The sequence below is a fragment of the Phycodurus eques genome, chromosome 20, assembly GCF_024500275.1.
Source record: "Phycodurus eques isolate BA_2022a chromosome 20, UOR_Pequ_1.1, whole genome shotgun sequence".
Classification (NCBI taxonomy): Eukaryota; Metazoa; Chordata; class Actinopteri; order Syngnathiformes; family Syngnathidae; genus Phycodurus; species Phycodurus eques.
The window spans coordinates 15,631,107-15,652,187 of record NC_084544.1 but is presented as its reverse complement, the minus strand read 5'-3'; the positions used below and the strand labels follow the sequence as shown (position 1 = coordinate 15,652,187).

Genomic DNA, 21,081 nt, shown 5'->3' with positions numbered 1-21,081 from the left:
CAGGCTGGGGGAGGCCACCTCATCCGCACGCAGCATCAGCACCGGGGCGCCCCAAGGTTGTGTCCTCTCTCCGCTGCTCTTCTCTCTCTACACGAACGACTGCACCTCAGCGAACCCGACTGTCAAGCTCCTGAAGTTTGCAGATGACACCACTGTCATCGGCCTCATCAAGGACGGTGACGAGTCTGCATATCGACAGGAAGCGGAGCGGCCGGAGCTGCGGTGCGGCCGACACAACCTGGAGCTGAACACGCTCAAGACTGTAGAGATGATCATGGACTTCAGGAGGCATCCTTCGCCACAGCTGCCCCTCACGTTGTCCAGCTGCCTTGTGTCAACCGTCGAGACCTTCAAGTTCCTGGGAATTACAATCTCTCAGGACCTGAAGTGGGCGACCAACATCAACTCCGTCCTCAAAAAGGCCCAGCAGAGGATGTACTTCCTGCGGCTTCTGAGAAAGCACGGCCTGCCACCGGAGCTGCTGAGACAGTTCTACACAGCTGTCATCGAATCGGCCCTGTGTTCTTCCATCACAGTCTGGTTTGGTGCTGCTACAAAAAAGGACAAACTCCGACTGCAACGGACAATCAAAACTGCTGAAAGGATTGTCGGTACCCCCCTACCCACCATTGAGGACTTGCACGCTGCCAGAACTAAGACAAGGACGTGCAAAATCCTCTCGGAAACCCGGTCACCAGCTCTTCCAGCTCCTTCCCTCAGGTAGGCCCTACCGATCAACGCAAACTAGAACTAGTAGACATTCCAACAGCTTCTTCCCTCTTGCGATCAACTTCTTAAACACCTCACCTCTAATTCCATTACAACAAGCTGGCAATTTTTTGACTTGAGTTCGTTGTCACATTTCTGTGGGGCCAATTATGTATTACTCGTGCACTCACTGTAGTTGTCTCGTCATGCTGCACTATTTGCATATACTGGCCACTCATGCCAGAGTAGCATCTGGTCCATTTGCACACCGATTGAGGAGTATCTGTAACATTTGCACAACCGACATTGTCCCAGATGATCGAACTACTCGTCACTTTAAACCGCATACACTCCTTGAAGTCTCAGCGCCCTTTGCACAATGGTCATTGCACCGGACTATTGCAATATGAGTCATTCGAACTGCTCTAAGTGCTAGAGGACTCTGCATCTTTTTGCACAATTGTTTTTTGTCAATGTCTTTATGTTCCCAAAGTGTTCTGTAAATTGACTGTCTTTTGTACTAGAGCAGCTCCAACTACCGGAGACAAATTCCTTGTGTGATTTGGACATACTTGGCAAATAAAGATGATTCTGATTCTGATTCTAATACTGATGGAAATGTGTAGCTGCTTGCTTAATGTGTCCAGCAACTTTGCACACTTCAAGACACCGGTATCTACAACCCCAATTCCAATGAAGTTGGGATGTTACATAAACATATGCTGCCATCCAAGTGACGTCTTTTTCATGGACGCCCCTGCCTATTTCAGCAAGACAATGCCAAACCACATTCTGCACGTGTTACAACAGAGTGGCTTCGTAGTAAAAGAGTGCGGGTACTAGACTGGCCTGCCTGCAGTCCAGACCTGTCTCCATTGAAAATGTGTGGCGCATTATGAAGCGTAAAATACGACAACGGAGACCCCGACCTTTTGAACGGCTGAAGCTGTACATTGAGCAAGAATGGGAAAAGAATTCCAGCTACAAAGCTTCAACAATTAGTGTCCTCAGTTCCCAAACGTTGATTGAATGTTGTTAAAAGAAAAGGTGATGTAACACAGCGGTCACACTGTCCCAGCTTTTTTGGAAAATGTTGCAGCCATAAAATACTAAGTTAATGATTATTTGCTAAAAACTATAAAGATTATCAGTTTGTACATTAAATATCTTGTCTTTGTAGTGTATTCAATTAAATATAGGTTGAACATGATTTGCAAATCATTGTTTTCTCTTTTTATTTATGTTTAACACAATGTCCCAACTTCATTGAAATTGGGGTTGTAAAATCTGACTGTCTTTTAACGTATCAGGCCAGGGGAGGTACCTGTGTTTGCATCCCGTGCTCACTCACTGTGCTCAGAGACAGGGAGAGCAGCGGACTGCAGATGCGAGGCGTTGAATGGTTTCTTTGATACAGTAACTCTTCATTTTGACATTAAAGAGGTGTCATTGTAAGCTGAGGCTACTATATATTGTCCTTTTACTGTGAAGAGGATGGCGTGTACCAGTGGTAAGGCTGCTCTTCAGCTAGCATGAGCATGCATTTCCTTTATCAGGATAGACGTAATATCATGCATATTTAGCAGGTGAACGTCCTTACCTGTCTTAATTTTTATTCAAATATTGCTACATGCTTGAGGCACTGCTGCTAGTTTGCAACGTGAACCCAACACCTGTTGATTTCAGCAAGGCGTCTGTCTGTATCACTTGAGTGGCGATAAATCGTCATTGCGCAGTGGCTCATTGCACAGTGGCAAAGTCGACGCATCGATTAGGCGACTAATTGGTTCAACCCCTAGCATTGTCACAGATACAATTAGCTATTGTACATAGCAGCCTTTACTATGGCTTTGTCGATTGCTGTGGGCTAATTTCAAGGTCTGGACTTCCGAGTGACACAAGTCAAAATCAGAACATCGGGCAGTCCTACAGCCGACCATATTCAAAAGTTCATAGGGGTGGATTTAAGCTGTCTGGCGGTAAGGTCGACGGGGTATTCAGTGGTATGGTCTGTCAGATGCCGATTGACGGAGAAGACACGATATTAGAGACGACCTACAGTCACGGTTTGATAATGATATTGTGGCATAGTGGCATAAATTAACCATAAACGTGAAATAAGCATAAATATTAAATAACACATACGGTACATTCAACAGATATGGGGTAAAAAAGGGCTAACGATGATAATAATAATGATGATGCAGTCAATGAACTGCGTGGTACGATTTAGATGATTCGATGGCTAACTGTTCACATATTTATGAATGAAATAAGTTTGATCCCAGCCGACATGTCCGCGGAGCTCGTGTATCGTCTGCTCGCTCTGTGAGAAGGCAGCAAGACCAAGTTTTGGCATTGCAGTGGACCAGTGTACGGACAGCGGATTTAAAATAGGACGTTTGCACCAATGTGGGCGTCAACACAGTGGCTTCAATCCTCTCCAATCGAAGCAGGTCACAGCATACGGTTTAAAAGCACCTCAAATAGTCTCCCGTAGGGTGACGTCATATGTGCGAAAGAGGTTTCAGCCACCCGTGCGAGGCTGAAGCAACGAACCCTGGCGGGTGTTCCCTTATTAAATACAGAATGAGCTGGTGAAAAATCGCTGGCGATCGAAATGTGTCCGCGGACCTCATTGACTTCAATCCCCTCCGACAATCCACCCCCTCACCTCAGACCCCCGACCCCCATAGCAGCGTGCTGGCTAGAAAGTAATATTGATGATACAAATAATATTGCATTCAATGAATTGGTTTCTGTAATGATTGAGGTTTTGGATGCCCACTGTTGATATAAATCTGTCATCCAGTTAGTGACACAAAACATGTTTTGGTATTTTGACGTACTGTGACATAATATGTGCAATATCAAATAAACATGCAGAGATTTTTACTTTGCATTTGTTTTTCAAATAATTGTATATGAAGTAAATTGGCTCACATGTCGTCAAAATCACATTTTTGAATCTCTTCCGTACTGTGATCCACATGGATTTCTCCGTGGCTTTCCGAGACTGATTGTGTTGGCTTCGTGGCTAAGAAACAGTCTGACGCAAACAAGGGTCATCAACGTACAAACTTATATAAAACTTAAGAGTCCACAGCAATACTCATTTCTTTGACCCACACACTGCTTCTTTCTTTTAGCATCCAAGCCAAAATACACGTTTGACTTCTCAGAGGAGGAAGATGAGAGGGATAACGAGGAAGAGGATAATGATGACGACGACGACCCTGTGGCCACGTTTAAAGACGAACCCAATGCATCTGAAATGAAGGGGCAAGACAGTGACCTTGATGATGACTTTGATTACGATGAAGACTCATACTCTGCCCGCAACCAAAAGAGCATGTAATACGAATTTTTTTTGGGACATTTACTAACCTAATTCTTAACTATTTGGTGGGCTTGTAAGACCCCGATCATCTGTGTGCTTATTTCCCTTCTTCCCCGTCACCTTACACGTCTGCAGTCAGAAACTACATATACATCACAGGCTTAATCATAATTTGGAATACATTTTTATTCTTCTTTTCTAGGTCTGGGCTTGTGGCTAAAAAGAAAGAGACAACCGCAATCTTCTCTTCGAAATCTGCCTTCTCAGAAAAGAGCAACGACAGCGGTGAGTGGCAACTTTGTACATATATTTGAAACCAGAAATTTACATACACTATATAATGACAAATATGTTTTCCTCCTGAAAGCCGTATGAGTTATCAGAATTTAATGACATTCTACTGGTTAGGGTTTGTAGTGTCAACTCGCTTTATTGTAGCGCTCAACATAAACCGACTCAATATCTACCTTATTGAGTCGGTACACACTCTGATGATGTCATACTATATCCTTCCACCATAATATAGTGCCCAACAACACACCCTCCTTTCTTTGTGTCTTAGGCCTGGTACACACAAGGACTTTTCAAATCTTACAGACATACAGAACACATTAATGGTTACTTCTGGTCATAAACAGTCTTCAATGGAACAGACATACACAGGATCAAACTATGGTGATCTGGATAATCACCACATAGCTGCAGTGGATTATTTGCCACATTAGATGCAAGCTATGTCAATTAAATCACATCACATAGTCTTTGTACTTGTCGGGTGGCTTCACTCGTCTGCCGCTAGAAGTGATGTGTATAGGAGTCAGTGGTGTAGCAGCTCCAGGTTTGGCACGAGGTAGATCAGTAACGGGTGGTCGGGGGTCCTCATCGTGTTCCCTGTCTCTTTCACCTTTTCCGAATCCCTCGGAAGTCTCTGGTACACCAAGCATGGGTTTCAGGTAGGGTTGGGCATCGTTTCATTTTGAGCAATTCCGATCCCGGTTCCTCATTTCGATTCTGGTTCCAAATGATTCTTGACTCAGATTCTTTTAGGGGGCTGGGGAAAAAAAGTTTGCCTGGTTTAAATAAGGGGTGTCCAAACATCCATTTTCTAAGCAGCTTGCAGCAGAGACTAAAATGAACATTTGACTCAGGGTTCTTTATAACCTGTATCAATATCAAACCTATGAACTAAAAGGCATATTTGTGTGTAACTAACCCAATTGACAATATTCCTTAATTCACGTTTCAGCTAAAAGTTCAATATAGCATTGTTAAAATAGTTATTTGCGACTGTTTTATCACGTCAAATGGTTTATATGTGCACGTTTTAACTTGACTTACTGTTTTAAGCATGTAGCTTTTTATTTTGAAGGGTAGGCACCGGAACTCAGCATTTTGGCACAAAACGGAACTTCACAAGACACCGGTGAAAGTAAAACAAGATGGCATGAAAAAGAGAACCAAATGCTCTGTAAAGCGTTGATTCCTTTACTTACCCACCGATGAGGCACATGATTAGTGTTTGTGATACTGTGAGACAACGTTTATGTGACTTTTGTCCCAATTCATTGCGATGTAAAGTTTGACCTTTGGTGAAGTTTTAGCTCAATGTTAAACTTCTAATGCGGCCGTTTCTACTTTCTTTCCAGTATGGTAAAATCATTTATTTTAGTTTTGTTTCTGTCATCAGCTCTTACGTTGGTTTTCGCCACTTTCTTCTTTAGGGTCAGTGGACCGTAGGCGTCGAAACTGGGAACCCAGATTTTTTTTATTTTAATGATTCCCGGAGAACCGGAATGTTAGTCCCAGTTCCAATCGATTCTCGATGCTTGATGCCCAACTCTAGTTTCGGGTGACGCCGTGAGAGAGAGAGAGAGAGAGAGAGAGAGAGAGAGGGAGAGAGGATTTGAATTAATAGCGACCCGCTGCAATATGATTGGCTGCTTGCTGCAACTTAATTGACTTCTTCTGCCAGATAGGACACGCTATTCTCAACAGCACCGTCGCATACATATGCACGACACAGGCTAGTACATTGTACCTGTATTGACGCTGGCCCGCTTCTTATTCATTTTAAATGGCAAATGTCAACCTTCAAATCATCTGGACTACTAAATCACGTACAGCTTTTGTTTTTACAGACAACATTGTCATTATCAATGTTTGCATCACGTGAACGACGAATTGGCCCGCGGGGCCCCTCTGCGTCACTTGACGCGCACACGGCAAAAATTGTTGCTGCGCGTAGAATGCTGCGTAGGTCTCTGGCGATTGGTCCGTTTTAGTCACATGCTGTGATGATGTAATCAGCGTTCCTCCCGGTTCCACATAGCACCTACGCCGCCGCCTTCTCGATTGATTTTGAAGCATAATTAAACGTACCATCCGGTCATCTAGGTCCATTTGTTCGAGCAGACTCTTTTCCACGGTCGCCATTGTTGTTGCTTTGTTACTTGTTACGGAAAGGAAAGGAAAAAACGGCTACCGGATATGGCCAAAAAAATGCAGTGGAAACTCCACCTTGTGGCGTCCTCGCCAATACCAGCCGTGGCGACACCCCCGACTTGGAGGAGAACTGCAGCACTCTTTCAAAACAGCACGCGTGGGTTGCGCTCGAGTACAAAGGCTAACTGCGTGCGGGATAGCCGCAGTGACGTCCGCGCGAGTATAAAGAAGCCTCAAGAACCTTCCATTTTCTGTACCGCTTATCCTCACTAGGGTCACGGGCATGCTGGAGCCTATCCCAGCTATCTTCGGGCGAGAGGCGGGGTACACCTTGAACTGGTCCCCAGCCAAAAACAAACAACCATTCGCACTCACATTCACACCTACGGGCAATTTAGAGTCTTCAATCAACCTACCACGCATGTTTTTGGGATGTGGGAGGAAACCGGAGTGCCCGGAGAAAACCCACGCAGGCACGGGGAGAACATGCAAACTCCACACAGGCGGGGCCGGGATTGGATCCCCGGTCCTCAGAACTGTGAGGCGGACGTGCTAACCTGTGAATTGTGAGTGACGCCACCCAGGACCCAGGGTGGTCCCCGCCCCAACCGAAGAGCCCCGACCGGTCCCCATACATGCAAATCACTCGCCTTTCGGCAAAATGTTGCGTTTTGAACTCCAAATAGCCAATTTACGTGAATCGTATATATCCGATGAGTTTTTCCCTTGGGGGGTGGAGTTCTCCGTTGCCAGATAAGTCACAGGAGTTGACGAGACCAGAAAAAACACTTCCGCTGCTAACAAGTAACGGTGCTATTACACCGCAACAATGATCTAAATGCCGCTCACTACTTTTATTTATCAATTATTGCTCATTTATCAACTATTTCATGTGCGAGACTACGAGTTTGACTTCCGCATTGGGCGCTGTTTGTAATTTAAGCGCTAGTGACGTTTAAGTCTAGTTCACCAATCAAACGACAAGAAAGTCATATGACCTCACACGTCGGCTTCTATTGGGCTTCCCTGGCCTACGTATGAAAACTACATAAGCCAGCGCGGCTGATTGTCGTCAGCCATAAAAGTCTAAGTGAATGATTATTTGCTCATCAAGTTGATCAGTTTGAACATGAAATATCTTGTCTTTGTAGTGTATTCAATTAAATCTAGGTTGAACATGATTTGCAAATCATTGTATTCTGTTTTTATTTCTTTTTAACACAGCGTCCCAACTTCATTGGAATTGGAATTATTTGTCTGGCACTCTCTGCCCAAACATGGATATTTCAGCCCGTGTATATCTTGAGAGATCGCCGTGCAGTAAATTACAAATGTTTTTGTTGTTTTTATTTTTGTATTGTTTGTGCTATTGGCTCAGTAATAGAGTAACTATTTCACTGTGTACTTTATACTCTGACACATTTTTTAGAGGACTACTTTTTACTTTTACTTTCATCACATTGTTGTCAAGTAACTACTCTTACTAATGTACAACGACGGAGCGATGTTAGGGATTATGTCACAACGCAGAATGAACTCACTTCAAATTCGGAAATGGCCAATAAAAAAATACAGAAAAATACCGGAGGATGCATTTGGGATTGGCCTTTGAAGTTGTTCATCGTAAAAAATAAAGTGAAACAGACAATGATTTTAGTCAATTCTTTTCCTGAATGAGAGTGCTTAAAGAGGAGGATGCTATTCATGTGGCACAGCTTGAAGGAGGCATCAGGTGCAGGTGGAGATGGGCCTTTGGTGTTTGCATGTCTGAGTCCCAAAGGGAGGGGCACGGGTGCCGGACCCCCCCCCCCAATTTGAACAACAAAATAACAGGTCAATTAATATGCGTCTGGAGATATCAATGTGAAATAATTCACGGCCACACAAGGCGCCCTCTGAACCAGAAATGAATTAATACATCACCGGAGATGTCATCTGGGGAACGGGGTCAGGTTAAAAGTATATTTTTATTAATAATACATATTTGTAATATAACGTTTATTAGTCCCGCAATGGGGAAAATTTCATTTGAGAAGCAATAGTGGCGATAGGAAATATAAATGTATACTATAAATAGCATGCAAGAGAAGACATCTATACAAGTACATTCTCAAAATAGAAAGCTATTGTTTTTTTCCATAAACTATGCAATTTAATCTATCAGAAATGTTTTTTGGTTTGTTTGCAAAATAGAGTGCTGACTTTGAATTGACATTTGAGATCTGAATAATCTGATTTAACTCACTCACTGCCATTGATGTAGACTTTTTTTTTTTTTTAAACCAAAGTTGAAAACAGAATTGGTAAAGGTGAATTATTTCAAAGACATATTTTTATTTCAAAGATATTTTTGATGATGGCACGTCAAAATCTCATACTTTGATTCCGGCTGCAACTGCGTCCACCGTTATAGGGTTGATGCAATAAAACATTAAAATAACAAATATGGAAGCCATAATTTATGAATTATTACGATTATAGAGTAATGATGTGCAATTGAACAGTATGCAGAATTATTTTTATCCTATAACATAATATACCATCATAGCTGTCCCACGTTAATGTTCTTGACCAAATTTTGAAAATATATTAATTTGGACAAACTGGTCTGGAAGTGAATTTCTATAGGTTGGCAGCTCTGGTGAATTCATGAATAGAAAACTGAAAATAGGCACAGATTCACACCAGTTGTCATGTCAGAAAGAAGGGAAATGGGCGGCGCTGTTCAGGAGTACGCCAACGTTTCTGAGAAAATGATTGTCCTTACTTCCAATTTTCTCCTCTCAGTCGTGGCCAAAGAATTAAATAACCAAACTCAGATTCGGGTAAAACACACTGACATAAAGCATAAGTAGCCAGATAATTAAATGCCCAAGGGCAACATTGAGCACAAAAATTCAGTAAAATTAATTCTTGCCACTATGCTTATTGCATAAAAAAAAGGAAAGGAAGTGAAAAGGTTTTGAATCATTTTATGTTGTTTTTTTCCCCAAAAAAAAGACAAAATCCTGACTTCAGCCTCGGAATTGAAAATACTTTCTGATTTCCATATCCCTCAGTGCCAGCAGACACATCGTTGTGTTTTTAGCAAAACGACGACATAATTGCAGCCATGAGCTTGGATTTAAGGGACACCGGGTAGCGTCCTGTTGTTCATGTGCGCCGACTGCCGATGGCGCGTTAAAGGGTAGCTCGGAAAAATCGCGTCCCGGAAGATGTATGTCTGATGAATGCTCTGTGTTGAACTGTCACCGGACTGCAAATCACATATCACATTCTCAACAAGATTCCTGAGGGCTGCTACTTTATTTTGAGTCAGTATTGAATATAAAGACAGGACAGTAGCCCAGTCTTCTGCTCCTCTGCATTTGATTATATTCATAATATGTACATAAATTAGGACTCTTTAATTCGAGCATATTTCCTCAAATGTCCTGATAAAAGAGTAGCAATATCTATTTTCCAGTCCTAACCTAACATTCTCTCGTTGTAGTGGTTACAGTCGAGAGGCATGACAATGGGTTAATGTTGGCTTGTGTTTCTATGCTTTTAGACCGGTCGAAATCTGACAGTGACGATGACAACAACAGAGTTCTCTCCACGTTTTCAAGCACCTCTGCGTTTGACAGCCCATCATTAGCAAAGAAAGGTAATGCCTTTATTTGTGGAAATAACTCTGATTACAGTGTGAAAGCTAACGCAAAGCCTAAGTTTATTGTAGGAAATGTCGGGGACACAAATCCAGCCCCACACAGTGCGACGCGACGGAGTGCAACTGAACTATTTAGTCGCACTGCCGCTCCTGTAGTTTTCCTCACAGATGAAAGTTTGTGCAACCGCACGTATGTTGACGGGCAATCCAAATGCCTGGTCATATCTCATGATTATGAAATGTATCACTCTTTGTCATTGGAGCCATTTGATAAAATCATTTAAGTTCATTTTTTTCCCCCTCGTGAATGTACACACCGCCGTATTCACAGTATAAAACAGAATTGTGGAAATTTTTGCAGTTTTTTTTATTTTCAATGAAATATCACATGGCCGTTAAGTATTTCGACCCTTTGTGTGACACATTTAGCTCTGTGCATTTCTTCTGATCCTCCTTGAGATGGTTCTGCACCTTCATTGGAGTCCAGCTGTTTGATATAATTGATTAGACTTGATTGAGAAAGGCATACACCTGCCTATAAAAGAACTTACAGCTCTCAGCGCACGTCAGAACTAATGAGAATCATGAGAAACTGCCCGAAGAGCTCAGAGGCAGAGTTGTGGAAAGGCACAGATATGGCCAAGTTTACAAAAGAATTTCTGTTGGACTTAAGGATCGTAAGAGCCTCCATAATCCTGAAATGGAAGACATTTGGGACAACCAGGACTCACTTTCTCGAGCTGGCACTCCGGCCAAACTGAGCAACCCGAGGGAAGGGCCTTGGTGAGAGTGGTAAAGAAGAACCCCAAAGTCACTGTGGCTGGGCTCCAGAGATGCAGTGGGGAAATGGGAGAAAGTTCTACAAATTCAACCTTTGCTGCAGCCCTCCACCAGTCAGGGCTTTATGGCAGAGTGGCCCGACAGAAGCCTCTGCTTGGTGCAAGACAAATGAAAACCTCCATATATTTTGCCAAAAAACACATGGACTCCCAGGAGAAATGAGATTCTTTCGTCTGATGAAACCAAGATAGAACTTTTTGGCCTTGTTTCTAAGTGTTATGGGTGGAGCAAACCTGGCGCTGCTCATCACCTGCCCAATACAATCCCAACAGTGAAGCATCATGCTGTGGGGAAAGGGACGACAGGTTGACAGCGAAGGAAAGATGAATAAAGGAAACAGGACCTCAGACCGGGCAGAAGGTTCACCTTCCAAAGAGACAATGACACTCGGAAGTCATGAAGGAGTGGCTTCAGAACAACTCCGTGACTGTTCTTCGTTGGGCCAGCCAGAGTCCTGGGTTAACCCCAATCAAGCGTCGCTGTAGTGATCTGAAAATGGCTATCCACCAATGCTCACCATCCAGCCTGACATAACTGGAGAGGATCCTCAAATCCAGGTTTGAAAAACGTATTATTCCCAAGAAGACTCATGGCTGTATTAGCTCAAAAAGGTGTTTCTCCTCAATACTGAGCAAAGGGTCTGCATATTTATAACCATGTGATATTTCAGTTTTTCTTGAATATGTAAAAAGATGCATCATTCTGTTTTTACTGTCAATATGCTGTGCTGTGTGTACACTACTGAGGGAAAACAATGACAAATGTTTCAGCAAATGGCTGCAATATGAAAAGCAAAGAATTAAAGGGGGTCTGACTACTTTCTGTACCCACTGTAGATACAAGATCTGTATCGCTCGCCGCACATGCAGCAACGCAGTCTAATGTGACTGAACGAGATCATCGCGACAAAAATTCCAGTTGCTGGCTCTTCCCCGCACACCAATCGATTGAGCACCAAACATCAACCGGCGCGCTGCAACAGAAAAACTGCAACCTTGTATCTTTTGAAGTACTAATTACTTTATGCTGCAATGCCACCGCACATTTACTTCAAAACATACTCGATATTTCACGATTTTTAGCCTTTGTTTATCGCCGACCCCATTTGGCATCTACCCTGTTGGAGCCCTCCACCTCTTCCACAGAAGTAGGTGTGTCGCGGCCCGCATTGTAATAACCGCCCATAACGTCAAAAGAATTGCCCTTTTTAAAATGGAATCGGCCTGTAACGTATTAAATGGCCAATAACGTAATGAAAGTCCTGAACGTAATAACCTTTGGCCAATAACCTAATAATAAAATAAAAAGCCTATATTGGCTGGTTAGTATGTTATTTGCCTGTTCAAAATAATAAATCTTTGCAAATGTAAATAACTGAACCCATGATGTAATAATCTACTAATATATCTTAATTTAACTTTGTATTTTTGGATATGAATGCGCCGTTATTACGTTATGAGCCATTACACGTCTGCAACCGTAATTTGCCCTTTTTAAAATGTAATAGGCCCGTAACGTAGTAATAATAAAAGTCCTAAACCTGAGGCCTGAACATGGAGAGAGGGAGAGCGAGAGCGACAGACAGAGACGGAAAGAGTATGCATGCAAGTGAAAATCTCTTTGATGGGGTGGGTAAACCGGGTTGTCGTCATCCCGCGGATGCCTGCAGCGGCATATTTAACCTGGGTTGTCTGCGCCTGTGGGCGGAAACCCTGCCCACTTTATTAGACGCCAATCAAAGCATGTTATTCATTCATTTCCGGTCTTGCATGCATGGAGAAAAGGATCCATACTAATAATGGCGATGATGCGTTCAATGAACAGAGCGTTCGTTGTCCACTCTTCGATATTTCTGAATGAAATACGTCTAATCCACATCCACCCCAACTTTGGTGATACATTTTTATGAACGAAGAATCATATTTTTTTTTACTTGTTTTTGAAAATTGGAGTCGTCTGATTTTGCACTGAAATGACTTGAAAGACCTTTTTTTCCCCCCCACATTAGCCTCTTAATTGCATAATAGATGTTAATTTAGAAAACCCTGAATTCAAATGATTAGCCTTAACCTCGAACCAGAAATTTACTCAATTCACAGAAAATTCAGATTTCTCCTGTTGCAATTGACTCTGAACTCTTCATGATTTTCATTATGAGGGCTGCATTTTAGAAACAACTGTTAATCCACCATCCATCATCTGCTTTTCAGAAAGTTTCTTGAAGTCACACTGATTAACACCATTCTCGAGCCACCCGACTCATACAAAATCCTTGCGGGAATAGTCGCATCACGTGTGCAAACAATTTCTGTCCTCCAACACAGCACAGAATCGGCTCCTAAAATAATAACAATCTCCTCATGGCAACTGACTGGTCGGCTGCATACCCATCCTCCCTGACTTTTGAGTGTGGTCTTTGACACTATTACGAAATCAACTCTTCCGGAGAGTTCCTCAAGTCGTACAATTGACTTCTCACCCCCTGCTCTCAGGTTAAGAGTCTGGGTGTCGTCCTCAGCCATCCTCCAACACTCTTATTTCAATCTCATATCAATAATATACCTGTATCTCGATTTGTATATTATCTTCATACCTTCTCCTCCATTCTTCCCTCTGCCCCTAGGGTCTAAGAAGCCATCTGATGCAGTTCCTAAACCAAGGAAGACACCCACACCAAAAGCAAAGAAACCGGATAAATCCATCTGGGACTCTGACTCCGACACTGGGTCCAAGAAAGTAGCTCTTAAAAGTACAGGTAAAGTCATTGATTGCAAATACAGGGGGTCCTCAGTTTACGACTGAGTTCAGTTTCTATGACACTACTGTAACCTGATTTTTTTTTATTTTTTATATATATCTAAGTTGGGACATATCTCTATCGGTAACTGTGCTGTAGTAAAGTCCGAATTAGAGCATTTGTATGAAAACTACTTCAAGGGCAGAAATATAAAATAGTTAACTAAACACATCTGGAACACTGGAAGTAACGACAAAACGCCATCACCAACCAAGGACTCCCTGTATTATAATAAAATCACCTTCAGAGCAACATTTTTGGGACTTGATTTGTCTTCGATTTTGTGCAGGGAAAGGCCGAGGAAGAAAGAGAATGGCATCTGGCTCTGAGGATGATGATTATAGTCCAATAAAGAAAATGGAAAAACTGGTAGGCAGGGTGAGTATCTGTATCACTGATAAAATATGAGATTGAAATAATGTTTCTGAATCCCAGAATGGGGGCATTTGCATCGTTTCACAGCAGCAATAGTGGGAAAAGGAAATAAAAAGGTCGGGTCACGCTCCGGGACCCGTCGTAGTGTTAGCACGCAGCCGATCCTGACTGTAAGCCGAGGAGCCGTGGCTCTGAGCGAGTACAAATTGTGCGTCCATTTTTATAAAGTCGAAGAAATATACTGAGGGTTAAAAGTACAAACAAGGTAAAAAAGTGAAGGCTTCTTTATATCCGCGCGGACGTCACTGCAGCTGTCCCTCAGCGTAGTTTGCCTTGATGCTCGAGCGCAACCCACGCGCGCTGTTTTGAAAGTGTGCTGCGGTTCTCCTCCAAGTCGGGGGTGTCGCCACGGCTGGTATCGGCGAGGACGCCACAGGGTGGAGTTTCCATTTCCGGTAGCCGTTTTTTTCCTTTCCTTTCAGTAACGAGGAACAAAGCAACATCAATGGCGACCTTGACAGAACAAATCGACCTCGATGACCAGATGATACGTTTAATTATGCAAAATCGATCGAGAAGGCGGCGACGTAGACTGTCTGTAGAACCAAGGGGCACGCTGGTACATCATCACAGCATGTAACTACAACGGACCAATCACGAGAGACGATCCCCGCGGCGTCGCGACAATTTTTGTCGGGTGCGCTGCAAGCTACGCAGAGGTGCAACGCGGGGCAATTGATTGATGTCACGTGATGCAATGCGGGTGCGAGTAAAAAAGAGGCCTTGAACTGGAGCTGCTGAAACAGGCTGCCGCTCTCACAGCTTCGTTGACCCTTATCTCCTTTTTAGCGAGACATTGCTCTGTGATATTGACGGTTTTTGCAAGGGACACGTACAGTGTCCCTCCGCCTATTTACGGTTTGCTGCTCGCGGATTCGCCAATCGGCAGATTTTATTTTACATCGATCCCTTTATTCGCTGAGTCGGACTACTTTTTCGAGACAAAGCTTTTTTTTTCTATCAAGTCCCTGTCTAATAGAAAAGTAGGATGACTTTTCTGTTAGACAGGGCTTTGCCACCATCTTGGACATTTCAGAAAGAGCACAAAAACAGCAAATGCAACCCCAATTCCAATGACGTTGGGATGTTGTGTTAAACATAAATAAAAACAGAATACAAAGATTTCCAAATCATGTTCGACCTATATTTCATTGAATACACTACAAAGACAAGATATTTCATGTTCAAACTGATAAACTTGATTGTTTTTAGCAAATAATCATTCACCTTTTCTTTTAACAATATTCAATAACCCATCCTGGAAGCCGTCACCTAATTGTGGTGCAGGGGTTTGTGTGTCCCAATGATCCTAGCAGCTAAGTTGTCTGGGGCTTCACGCCCTTGGTAGGGTCACCCATGGCAAACGGGTCCGAGCTGAGGAACCAGACAAAGCACGGCTCAAACACTCCTATGATGAAAAATATAAGTGGATCGAGGTTTCCCTTGCCAGGACGCGGGTGACCGGGGCCCCCCTCTGGAGCCAGGCCTGTAGGTGGGGCGCGAAGGCGAGTGCTTGGTGACCGGGCCTGCAACCATGGGCCCCGCCCGGGCACAGCCCGAAAGGGTAACATGGGTCCCCCTTCCCATGGGCTCACCAAGGCAGGGACCTTGGCGATCCGATCCCCGGCTACAGAAGCTGGATCTCTGGACGTGGAATGTCACCTCTCTGGTAGGGAAGGAGCCCAAGCTGGTGTGCGAGGTCGAGAAATTCCGACGAGATATAGTCGGGCTCGCCTCCACGCACACCTTGGGCTCTGGTACCAGTCCTCTCGAGAGGGGTTGGACTCTTTTCCACTCTGGAGATGCCCACGGTGACAGGCGCCGAGCAGGTGTGGGTATACTTATTGCCCCCCGGCTCGGCGCCTGTACGTTCGGGTTCAACCCGGTGGAAGAGAGGGTAGCCTCCCTCCGCCTTCGGGTGGGGGGACGGGTCCTGACTGTTGTTGGTGCCTATGCACCAAACAGCAGTTCAGAGTACCCACCCTTTTTGGAATCCTTGGAGGGGGTGCTGGAGAGCGCTCCCGCTGGGGACTCCATCGGTCTGCTGGGGGACTTCAATGCACATGTGGACAATGACCGTTAGACCTGGAAGGGTGTGATTGGGAGGAACGCCCCCACCCTCCGATCAGAACCCGAGTGGTGTTCTGTTATTGGACTTCTGTGCTCACCACGCATTGTCCATAACGAACACCATGTTCAAGCATAAGGGTGTCCACATGGGACACCCGAGGTCGATGTTCGATGATGGCCTTTGTGGTCGTGTCATCGGACTTGCGGCTGCATGTCTTGGACAGGCGGGTGAAGCGAGGGGCGGAGCTGTCAACCGATCACCACTTGGTGGTGAGTTGGCTCCGACAGTGGGGGAAGATGCTGGTCCGATCTGACAGGCCCAAACGGGGGACTTCAATGCTCACGTGGGCAATGACAGTGAGACCTGGAAGGGCGTGATTGGGAGGAACGGTCCCCCCGATCAGAACCCGAGCGGTGTTCTGTTATTTGACTTCTGTGCTCATCACGGATTGTCGCAGTTCGACCAGACCATGTTCCGCCCCTCCATTGCTGACGCGGCCGACCGAAGCCGTGGCCGTAAGGTGGTCGGTGCCTGTCGTGGCGGCAATTCCCGAACCCGTTGGTGGACACCAACGGTGAGGGATGCTGTCAAGCTGAAGAAGGAGTCCTATCGGGCCTTTTTGGCCTGTGGGACTCCTGAGGCAGCTGATGGGTACCGGCCGGCCAAGCGGAATGCAGCTTTGGTGGTCGCTGAAGCAAAAACTCTGGTATGGGAGGAGTTTGTTGAGGCCATGGACAAAGACTTCCGGACGGCTTCGAGGAAATTCTGGTCCACCATCCGGCGTCTCAGGAGGGGGGAGCAGTGCACCATCAACACTGTGTATAGTGGGGATGGGGCGCTGCTGACCTCGACTCGGGACGTTGTGAGTCAGTGGGGAGAATACTTCGAAGACCTCCTCAATTCCACCGACACGCCTTCCCGTGAGGAAGCAGAGTGTGGGTTCTCTGAGGCGGGCTCTCCTATCTCTGGGTTTGAGGTCTCCGAGGTCGTTAAAAAACTCCTCGCTGGCATGGCCCTGGGGGTGGATGAGATTCGCCTGGAGTTCCTCAAGGCTCTGGATGTTGTAGGGCTGTCTTGGTTGACACGCCTCTGCAACATCGCGTGAACATCGGGACAGCGCCTCTGGATTGGCAGGCTGGGGTGGTGGTCCCCCTTTTTAAGAAGGGGTACCGGAGGATCTGTTCCAACTACAGAGGGATCACAACCTTCAGCCTCCCTGGCAAGGTCTATTCAGGGGTGCTGGAGAGGAGGGATCCGTCGGGAAATAAAATCGCAGATTCAGGAGGAGCAGTGAGGTTTTCGTCCTGGCCGTGGAACAGTGGACCAGCTCTACACCCTTGGCAGGGTCCTTGAGGGTGCATGGGAGTTCGCCAACCAGTCTACATGTGTTTTGTGGACTTGGAGAAGGCGTTCGACCGTGTCCCTCGGGGAGTCCTGTGGGGGGTGCTTCTCTCTTCGGGAGAACCCCCTGATACGGGCTGTTAGGTCCCTGTATGACCGGAGTCAGAGTTTCGTCCGCATATCCGGCAGTAAGTCGGACTCGTTTCCGGTGAGGGTTGGACTCCGTCAAGACTCCCCTTTGTCACCAATTCTGTTCATAACTTTTATGGACAGAATATCTAGGCGCAGCCGAGGCGTAGAGGGGGTCCGGTTTGGTGGACTCAGTATTGCATCTTTGCTTTTTGCAGATGATGTGGTTCTGTTGGCTTCACCAAGCCGTGATCTCTCACTGGAGCGGTTTGCAGCCGAGTGTAAAACGGCTGGGATGAGAATCAGCACCTCCAAATCTGAGACCATGGTCCTCAGTCGGAAAAGGGTTGTGTGCTCTCTGCAGGTCGGGGATGGGATCCTGTCCCAAGTGGAGGTGTTCAAGTATCTTGGGGTCTTGTTCACAAGTGAGGGAAGAATGGAACGGGAGATCGACAGGCCGATCGGTGCAGCGTCTGCAGTGATGTGGACTTTGTATCGGTCCATTGTGGTAAAGAAGGAGCTAAGCTGAAAGGTGAAGCTCTCAATTTACTGGTCGATCCACGTTCCTACCCTCACCTATGGTCACGAGCTGTGGTTCGTAATGAGTTTCCTCCGCAGGTTGTCCGGGCTCTCCCTTAGAGATAGGGTGAGAAGCTCGGTCATGCGGGAGGATCTCAGAGTAGAGCCGCTGCTCCTTCACATCGAGAGGAGCCAGATAAGGTGGCTGCGGCATCTGATTCGGATGCCTCCCGGACGCCTCCCTGGTGAGGTGTTCCGGGCACGGCCCAACGGGAGGAGACCCCGGGAACGATCCAGGACACGCTGGAGAGACTACATCTCTCGGCTGGCCTGGGAGCGCCTCGGAAGAGCCGGATGAAGTGGCTGGGGAGAGGGAAGTCTGGGCGAGACAATGGGAGACAGGTTTGGACTGCAGGCAGGCCAGTCTAGTACCCGCACTCTTTTACTACAAAGCCACGTTGTTGTAACACGTGCAGAATGCGGTTTGGCATTGTCTTGCTGAAATAAGCAGGGGCGTCCATGAAAAAGACGTTGCTTGGATGGCAGCATATGTTTCTCCAAAACCTGAATGTACCTTTCAGCATTAATGGTGCCTTCACAGATGTGTAAGTTACCCATGCCATTGGCACTAACACAGTCCCATACCATCACAGATACTGGCTTTGAACTTTGCGTCCACAACAGTCCGGATGGTTCTTTTCTTCTTTGGCCCCGGAGGACACGACGTCCACAATTTCCAAAAACAATTTGAAATGTGATCACTTTTCCACTTTGCATCAGTCCATCTTAGATGAGCCAGAGAAGCAGGCGGGCTTTCTGGATGTTGTTGATCAATAGCTTTTGCTTTGTATAGTAGTTTCAAGTTGCACTTACGGATGTAGCGCCGAACTGTATTTCCAGACTATTGGTTTTTTGAAGTGTTCCTGAGCCCATGCGGTGATATCCTTTACACATTGATGTCGGTTTTTGATGCAGTGCCGCCTGAGGGATCGAAGTTCACGGGCATTCAATGTTGGTTTTCGGACTTGCCGCTTACATGCAGTGATTTCTCCAGATTCTCTGAACCTTTTGATGATATTGTGGACCGTAGATGATGAAATCCCTAAATTCCTTGCAATTGTACGTTGAGGAACATTGTCCTTAAACTGTTGGACTATTTTCTCACGCACTTGTTCACAAAGAGGTGAACCTCGCCCCATCTTTGCTTGTGAAAGCTTCCCTGAATTATCAATTCAGGGAAGCTCCTTTTCTACCCAATCATGGCACCCACCTGTTCCCAATGAGCCTGTTCACCTGTGGGATGTTCCAAACAGGTTTTTCATGAGCATTCCTCAACTTTCGCAGTCTTTTTTGCCACCTGTTCCAGCAATAAAATTTTAAGTTTTAAATTTGAATGATTATTTGCTCAAACAAAGTTGATCCGTTTGAACATGAAATATCTTGTCTTTGTAGTGTATTCAATTTAATATACGTTGAACATGATTTGCAAATCATAGTATTCTGTTTTTATGAACACAATTATGCATCAGAAAATTATTTGTATTATTATTTTTTTTTTAACACAACATCCCAACTTCATTGGAATTGGGGTTGTAGGACTTTGGGCAATTTGTGCCTTTAAATAACCCAACATGCATGTTTTTCCAATGAGGAGTACCTAGAGAAAAAACTATGCAAGCAAAAAAAAAGCACATGCAAACTGCAGAGGAAGAATTAGAATAAAGCTATTTATTGGATAGATCTTTATTAATAAAGGAAGCAAACTCATATTAGTAATGTGACAAGGTTTCCCAAAAATGACATTGTGTCAAAATGCCGAATCTGGTTAGAAAGACCTCTTCAACCGGGTAACACAGACACAAACCGGTATTAAAAATGGCGATTCAAGTGCTTCCATTGAGCAAATTGTTCTGTGTCGGGTTCATAATTGCCAAATTGAAGTTTTCACAGATGAAACGGGCGCAATGAATGCAGCAGTGATTTCAGTGTTCTTTTCTTTGATCGGAAACAGAAGTCTCACAATCCTCCGTCCGACGAGGAGAATGACAGCAACAGCCACGGCGGCGTGCAAGCTCAGTTCCGGCCAGGCCGTGCAAAGAAGGAGGTCAAGTACTTTTCAGAGTCAGACAACGATCATGACGACATGTTCGACTAAATCCGCTTTTGACCATATTCACTCCCCTTGTATGGAATTCTTTTACTCCCACAGACTTTATACATTAACTCTTTAAATTGTATTTTGTTAATTGTATTGTTTTGCATTTTTTGATGTGTAGTTAGAAAATGTTTACAGGTTTCTTTGTGTTCATTGATATGTTCCGTATTTGTCCAAGGCAGCTTTTAGAAGTTTAGAAAAGCTTTTAATTGTTAAAGGATAATGTAACTTTTTGAACAAGAGTAAACAATGAAATGTGTCACCTTTACTACTTTTGAATTATTCAAGACTGAACAATGAAGTCGTATATGAGCACTATTTACTCATTCAAAACACGCGTTTCACAGACTGTAGATGTCTCAAATATATTATTACTTCTGGAGGTTTATTACCAGAAAATAGACCAAGATAAAAACGTGTAACATATTTAACATTTGAACACCAACAAAACATATTGGCACTTGTTTCAAACAGTATGAATGAATGTCAGCCTGACCAAAAAAAGTTGTAAAAGTGGGCTATGGATGAATGTATCCGACACAACAGTAGTTCTTCATCAACTGGGTTGGGCTTTCGACCAGAATCAGCTCAGCTCACAGCAAATCTTAACTCTTGTGCTTACTGTTGTGAACAGGTGCTCTGTTTGCTGCTT

General features: G+C 44.8%; 1 protein-coding gene across 5 annotated transcripts in view; it reads left to right on the top strand.

Annotated features, from left to right (window-relative positions):
* The window catches only part of top2b (DNA topoisomerase II beta), a 132,114-nt gene extending 111,402 nt beyond the window's left edge, over positions 1-20,712 (top strand). For 3 of the 5 annotated variants that reach the window (XM_061664134.1, XM_061664132.1, XM_061664135.1), the window contains 6 exons: positions 3,858-4,062; positions 4,251-4,333; positions 10,044-10,139; positions 13,606-13,737; positions 14,069-14,157; positions 20,286-20,712. In XM_061664134.1, coding sequence (XP_061520118.1) covers positions 3,858-4,062; positions 4,251-4,333; positions 10,044-10,139; positions 13,606-13,737; positions 14,069-14,157; positions 20,286-20,429 — 749 coding nt within the window. In that variant the 3' untranslated portion in view covers positions 20,430-20,712. Of the gene's footprint in view, positions 1-3,857; positions 4,063-4,250; positions 4,334-10,043; positions 10,140-11,818; positions 13,475-13,605; positions 13,738-14,068; positions 14,158-20,285 lie in introns of those variants that run through there. The other 2 variants (XR_009767230.1, XM_061664133.1) reach the window with 2 other exon arrangements.
* Positions 20,713-21,081: the final 369 nt, after the last annotated feature.